The sequence below is a fragment of the Phoenix dactylifera genome, chromosome 11, assembly GCF_009389715.1.
Source record: "Phoenix dactylifera cultivar Barhee BC4 chromosome 11, palm_55x_up_171113_PBpolish2nd_filt_p, whole genome shotgun sequence".
NCBI classification, from domain to species: Eukaryota; Viridiplantae; Streptophyta; class Magnoliopsida; order Arecales; family Arecaceae; genus Phoenix; species Phoenix dactylifera.
In genome coordinates this window covers 7,542,397-7,549,866 of record NC_052402.1, presented here as the reverse complement: position 1 = coordinate 7,549,866, position 7,470 = coordinate 7,542,397, and the positions used below count along the sequence as shown (strand labels likewise).

At 36.9% G+C, this 7,470-nt stretch overlaps 1 protein-coding gene across 1 annotated transcript in view; it reads right to left on the bottom strand.

Moving 5' to 3' along the window:
- The window catches only part of LOC120112356 (protein PHOSPHATE STARVATION RESPONSE 3-like), a 6,487-nt gene extending 936 nt beyond the window's left edge, over positions 1-5,551 (bottom strand). Inside the window, exons 1-7 of the mRNA XM_039131456.1 lie at positions 5,425-5,551; positions 2,644-3,699; positions 2,393-2,522; positions 2,245-2,321; positions 2,111-2,150; positions 945-1,011; positions 628-697 (exon numbers count right to left, since the gene is read on the bottom strand). Of these exons, the coding sequence (XP_038987384.1) occupies positions 628-697; positions 945-1,011; positions 2,111-2,150; positions 2,245-2,321; positions 2,393-2,522; positions 2,644-3,219 (960 nt within the window). The 5' untranslated portion in view covers positions 3,220-3,699; positions 5,425-5,551. The remainder of the gene's footprint in view (positions 1-627; positions 698-944; positions 1,012-2,110; positions 2,151-2,244; positions 2,322-2,392; positions 2,523-2,643; positions 3,700-5,424) is intronic.
- Positions 5,552-7,470: the final 1,919 nt, after the last annotated feature.

Sequence of the window (7,470 nt, the reverse complement as noted above, 5' to 3'; positions counted from 1 at the left end):
TTTCATACTAAGTTCGCTATATAGTAAAATATAAGTTAGCTCAGGGCTTGAAAAGAGTTCATCCAGATGGTATTAAGTGGCACATGTTAAGAGAATTGATGAATAAAGTCGCCATATCTAAATCAAAAAGCTGATCCAGAGCATGTGGAATAATTTATTATCCAGTTTGTCAAATGCTCGCAGAAGAGCCAGTGTTTCGATCAAGCAAGCAGAATAATGCCTTGAGCATGGAACTACGTTTATCTAGCAAAGTATAAAAGCACTTTCACATGTTCTTTACTTTCTTTGAAAGGTAGTTTTTAATGCTATGCAAAGAGCTTTGTTGTGGAAACAACCTCTCTGCAGAATATGTGCTTGATGTCACCACCACTTTCAAGTTGTAGTACCACATATTTTTAGCTATGATGTGTTGGAGAAAATAAAATTCCAATTTGTCATGTAATTTCAACGAGGTAATTTCGACTCCCAATCAGCACTATTTAAATCTTTAAGGGGTTTACAAGCAAAGTGAAAAAATTCCAAGCATCTTCATCTTTGAAAACTTCACCTAAATTGCAATATCATGCACTGGCAAACATATACAAATAAGCATAAGCATGCACATGAATACAGATAGGAGAATGAGACCTTAAGTTGCTCATGGAGTGTCTTTTGAAGCTTCCACTGCATGTGTAGTGTTTCTGATTCGTTTGAAGACCTGCAGCCAAATGAAACAGGTTGAATTCACCACATGAGTAAGCAGGGCATGTATTACTTCCTCAAAAATAGCAGGGAAGGTGTCAATTACAACACATGAATTATTGTTTCTATATGAATATCAAGTTTTATACACCAAATAGCAATGGAAGAACGTAAAACCATCAAGTGGAATGGTAATAAAGATACAAAAAGATCAGACATCCAAAATTTCCCTTGAGAAAAAGGCCTGCATAGAGCCCACTTACAAGTTTGGATTCCCACTGTCCTCAGTTGCATTCCGTTTCTTTCCTTCTGGGCAAGAAGGCCTTTTATCTGAAAAATCATGATCTAATCAGGTCACAACCACATTTAGAAATCTAATACCACAAAGGCTAACAGGTACAATAGAAATCATAAACTGTTTAATAAGTTATCTACATGTAAAAGTGATTCTTTTTCAGTAAAGGTAAATACAAATGCTTCATACTGTGGATAGAAGAATGACAAGCAACCCAACAGCTAAGCCTCCCTACAAAATTGACAAATAAAGTAAAGAAGTTCTAAAAACAGCTTGAAAAGCTAATATAAGTGGAATAAAATATAAAGATTGTCGGGTTTGCGAACCCTGATAGACTATATGTTTGCAGCATGTTCTTTTCAATACCAGCAGATATTTTAAATTCCCAGAAAATATTTTCTTTATCAAAGCCTATGAGCTGCTTAGGGATACCAGATATTTCAATTCAATTAGCAACTTCTTCAGTGTAATGTCCACGACCGGTAATATTTCATGTCAGTTTATATGCAAAGCATTTTATTCATCAAAAGTAGCATTACGAGTATAATTCAAGTCAATCTGGCAATAAAGAACTAAAGTCCTTGATGATATCAAACTCGAAGGGCATTCTACCATTTGTTGGAGCTAAATGTTTATTGGGAACAAGAAAAATACAAGGTAAAGATACTGATTACCATGCATAAAATACACTTACCTACATATATCAATGTACTTCCGACAATGTTTCTGCGGCTCCAGATGTGAACATGAGTACATGTTTGGATCAAGAACTTAATTAGACATTTGTAATTCTTAAGGGATATTGTAGCTTGTCAATAGATCCTTTTCTCGTATTACACAGTCAAAATGGGAAAAAGGTCTTCTTATCGATAAGTTTAATCTTAGCAGTCATGTAAATACTAATAGAACTGTCCTTGTTTAAGCAAGATTTGCTATTTAGATCCTCTTTAAAAAGCCCATGTGTTCACTTTAACCTGCATACCCCATAAATTGTTTGAATGATTTCAAACCCTACATTGGATATAGAGCTCCAGTTTAATAAAGCAACATCACATAGTCATGATGCGATCAGAGCAACACCAGCTTGAATGCTTATGCAGATGCATTTAGTTGGCAACAGTTTTGTCAAGTTACCTTCTTTGCCTTCTGACCGATATCTTGAAAGGCGGTATTTCTGTGAGAAAAGGTTTACCATCAGATACTTCAAATCTAAATACTATGGATCTAGTAATGTTCTGAATGTGCATAAATGCCAAGGAAATGTATACCTGCAAGTGGCTCTTGACATGGTCTTTGGTTAGTCCAGGAATACCCATTTTGATTACGATGCATTTCGGGGTTGCCCCTGCATTTTATAAAAAAACTTTCAGCATCATTCTCACATGCATAAGTTACGCCTGTGAACTTCATACTCACTATCTGCGCCACCAAGATCGTTGACAGCTTGTACAAAGGATTCATGTAGCTCCTGCGTCCACTGCATTCTTGACTTGTTGCCAACATTGACTTCACTGACTTGGGCTTCTTGGTTTACTCCAATGATTTCCTGGAAAATATTAAAATTACTTATTTTGGCTGTGAAACTACAGAGGCACAGAGACACTAACTGAATTCTGATGGTAAGTTGTCATCCACAGGATCATCCCAAGTACACATGAATTACTTACATATCTGTCTTGATTTCCATTGCTGAGAATGATTTGCTTTGGCTGATCAGACTCCATCCGATGCTCTTGTTCAACAGCACTTGGAAGGATATCATCTATATCTCCTGGAATTTGTGCATCCTCATTTGGTTGGTAGGTCAAGCCTAAACCCTGTAGTGAAGTGGGAGCTGAAGTCTGCATTGAGGATAAGTGGATTTGGAGAAGGGGAAACATGTTGCCACTATATGGACATTGTTCCAAGGCTGATGAGGATGACGCATATCGGTCGGTGTAATGTATAGAAGATTGCAAACAAATATCTGTGGATTTTGTTGAAGTTGACGATGATGAGGTTAAATTTGGTAGACTATGACATTGGTTTAAACCCTCCTGATGAATCAAAGAGACAAGTAATGGACTGCAAGGCTGTTGATAGGATCCAATTTCATGTAAATCTGGCATTGTGGTTGGAACATTTTCCTCATTCAATCCACTAGGACCATGCCAATTTGTTGGTATATTGGCAACAGGAAGAGACATATTCCATTCACTGCCAAACATGCTACTTCCTACATTTCTGCTTGCATGATAAGTCATGGCGATAGTGTGAACTCTAGGACAAGAAGATCGACTACGGGTGTTGGGCTCTATATTTTGCAATTGAAACTCCAAAGTCTAACTTGGTAGAAAAGTGGTTGCTTTGCTAGCATAAACAGATTGATAACATATTTTTGATAAAAGTTAACTACAAAGAGAAAAGCACCTTTCTTAAATTTTAATTTCTAGTGGCAAATTGAAAGGACCAAACTAATTGGGTGTATTTAGGAACTGGAAATAGGACATTACTTATTGGTTGTATTTAGGAACTGGAAGTATCTTGCAAAAAAGTTCTAGGGTTCATACTACGATATCTAACTCAGCTTTCTGGTCATGAAATTCTCCTTTTTGCTAAAATAGAATGATTAAGCTCAAAAGCAAGTTTAGCCAAAGATCCATGTAGTCTAGTTCAATGATTAATTGCATAGTGCTATGCCACGGTCCCCATCAGACGAGCATCAATCAGCAATTAGGCAACTACTGTACAAAGAAATGGGGAATAAACAGAAGTTAGCTACTATTATGACTTCATGTGGACATGCAGGAATGTAATTGCAATAAATAAGTGTGTGCATGCACAAGGAAGAGCTTGGTTTCACTCATCTCAAACATGTTTCGAAGGAAGCACTACAGATAGACACGGAACAAGCAAGGAAAAGCCTCAATGTAGCTCAGAATTTTAGAAATTCAAGTAAAATCAAAATAAACAAAAGCACAAAAGAAATTTCATGTATTAACACTAAAATAATATGCAATATGGAATAACTAGTTAATCATTAGAAGCATGTGGGTTACTTCATTATGTTGAGAAGTTATAAGCAAGCTAGATAAAGGATGCATCCTTTTCAATAACATGATACTAAGGATATCAGCATCCAATATGTATCATCAAAAAACAGTGTATCCTTTAATAGTACTGTCCAATTGCTGGCCTTCTCCCATCAATTATGAGGCTGGTTATGGAGTACAACTCAAAGTCGGAAAAGATTCATAAGAACTGAATAAATTTTACTACCGGCTGTCAGCGTGAGATCAACCTTCTAAGGTTAGTTCCAACTTCCAAATTTTCAGCCAAGGCAAATTTAGCCAATAGAGTGGCGTGCCATGAAACCTTTATCACCAATTGGAAGGTAAGAGATGTACCTTATTTGTTGCAGTTTCAGGTCGTGCAACAGGCGGCAACTCTCCAGTGTTCCCTTAGACTTGCAAAGAGTATAGATGATGTAATGTGATGATAAATTTTATTTAGGGAGTTCAGTTCATCTCAAGGGCATAAATAAGCCAAAGAGACAAGTAAAACTCAGTCTGATATATGATATCAATGAATGAAAAGGAAAAAAGATAAACACAAGGAAACCTGAAACCATATGTACATGTATAAAATAACTCTGGAATTTTTCTTAATAAAAGTTTTGTCCTAGAATTACTGTATTAAGTATTCTCAGTTGCAAATATCTTTCAGTAGAATTAGTCAAAATGGCTGCACAACAAGGAGTAGCCCTCCTACAATTTCCTCATTTTTGGTACAAAATAAGTGACTTTACTAATGGGCCAACTGGCAACTTCAGCATCTTGTATTCACTGCATTTTCTTCACTTTGTCTGCTCTTGCCTATGCCTTTCATGTACTGCGACATGTAACTCTGATGGTTTGGTTCTCTGTGTGGATTAAATTGCATGAATCTTTTTCCAGGCCAATTAGCTTTAAGGTCTTCAGTATAAAAAACGCATAGCCTCATGCATTGTTCTTAAATCCTAGACCTTCCTTAACAGTGCAAGGTCTGATTCCTGAATCATACATAAATACCGAGTCCTTTCATCTCAAGGTAGATCAGGATGACTTGCTCCACAGTTATGGTGATCTTATATTAACAAAATCTCATCATAAAAACATGTCCAATAAACACTTATGAATTGTTAAATTTGAATGTCAATTAGCAAGTAAAATAGCAGAGACTACATGCCATCTGATGCAGAATTCAAACCTCCAAATAAGAGAACAGAAAACAAAAATCCTCCAAGCTAAGCTAAAATACCACACACCATCTATTATTATATTCTAAAATACAATTCTGGACAACACAAACAAGGACTAAAAACTCTGCCAAAGCTGCCCAACTGCATAAGATTGCGAGAAAACCAATGGCCAAATAAACTCAAAACCATGCCGAAAAACTCAAGTAGGAACGGAGACAGAGATACTGACCTCAAGAAACATGATCAAAGAAGAGCCAGGGAGGCGAGAGAAGCGAGAGAGAGGGGGCTATAGGCATCACGGTGGCAAGAAACTACCACTAGAGGCCAGAGGACAGTTGGTGATCAGAGAATATAAAGAGAAATGAGGGTGGAGAAATTAAGGCCGGCTGGCTTGAATTTAAAGGACAAAGGCCCCCCCTCCTTGGTTACGTGGGGTGGTGACCTTCGCGGCAACTCGAGTCTCCCGCCTCTTTCCGTTTATTTTTTTTGTGCCTTGACGCGTTGCAACGACGCTTCGTAGACGTCGCTATTATAGTATAATGTAACGAGCCCCCTCCTTTTTCTAATGCATTCTTAGAAGATATTAAGAGTAGTTTAGCATTAAATCCCTGTCAGGTAAACAGAGAAGAAGACCAACTTGTGAAGTTGCTTGCTTGCTTGGAAGCCAAAGTAAACTTAAGGTCAATGTAGGGTGATTACTAAATTTAAGGGAAAAAGGAACACAATTTCTTAGAATTGATTTGTGATTTGTCCTCACCTTCTTCAACTCAATTAATGATGATTAATTTTCGATGTTTCGACGAAGCTCTTGCTTTCTCTCCAAAGTTTTTGCTATGGCCATTAGGCTGTCAGCAAATCACAATTCTATTCTTTGAGATGCCTTGTTTGTTATGCTTGTTAATCTCTGACCTCGGCAGGACAACTTCTTGGTGAAGGCATGGCATGGTCTACTTTGACCTATAGATATTGTAAGACCATATATGTACACTTGCGTTAAAAACAATTTCATTCAACTGCACAGTGATGCATAATCTTAATCATGTAATAAGGCATTCTTTTGTGAAAGGCATGTACAATTTTGAGGTTCCCAAAAAAAAAAGAACTTTGGGAAATTTCCCCTCCCTCCCTCTCTCTCTCTCTATCAAAGGATAAAAATGACTTTGGGTGATGCATCCTTGAAGTTACCAGTTTGACATTTAAGCAGGCAATGATGCATGTGTTATCTAGGAAGATTAAGTTAAGAGAATGGTTAAGCAGGAGCTATTCTTGTGATTTTCACATGCCTAGGATCCATAAAAAAAAAACAAATATTATTATGAAGGAGACTGAAATCCCAAGATTTGGGTGTGTTATTTTACTCTGTTTCTGGTGCCTTGGCTTGCAATGCTTTTCTGCCTGGTGATAAATTGTCAGGTTTTCATGGGAGTTTGTAACTTTGGATCTCTCAATTGGCAGGAACTGGCTTGTCGGACCCTGACGCTATATAACAATCATTTATCTCATCGTTTGTTAGGGTTTTCCATTTGTTTTAAAAAATATTAACATCAATTATGTTGCTGTTTCTTAAGCAAATAGATGCGCCCACACGCTTCCAAGAAACTTTGGATAGCCATCCGTGGGTTTGGAGGCGAACTCTTATTTTCTTACACAGACATAATCAAAGTATTAATTTGTCGCCCTCAGAGGCAGGTGTGCCTCTTCGTATTATTTTAAGGGTATACCAGCTGAAGTTGATCCTGGACCAGTAACCTAGGTTGATATCATTTAATAAAATATGAGATTCAAAAAAAAAATTGAAGTTTCTTATAAGAGTGAAAGGTTAACATCTAAGAAATTGCTCCTCTCTGGATCACAAAAATATATTTCTTTCATCATGTCTTCTTCATTTGTTGAAATCAGATAGCCCTTTCCTTCATCATGGCTTCCAATGCAGCAATACAGAGATAATTATATTTCTGAGTTCTGACAATCTCAGCAGAGTACTTAACATGAGGAAAGTGTCCTCATCATTAAAAAATCATTAAAAACACTATTAAAGCATATGCAAAGGATCAGCGGTAATTGACGTAATCCCTATGTTACCTGTGGTTAACACAATCCAGTGGAACTGATAACTATTATCAGTTGATATTCAGAAAAAAGATATCCACAAACATTATAAATCCTACAGCCAATATCCAATTTGCATTAAATGCAGAATTTCATCAGTACCTGATAATTATTAGTTAGTCTCAAGATAATGCATCATAAGTCCATGTTGCAGAATACCCTCGCA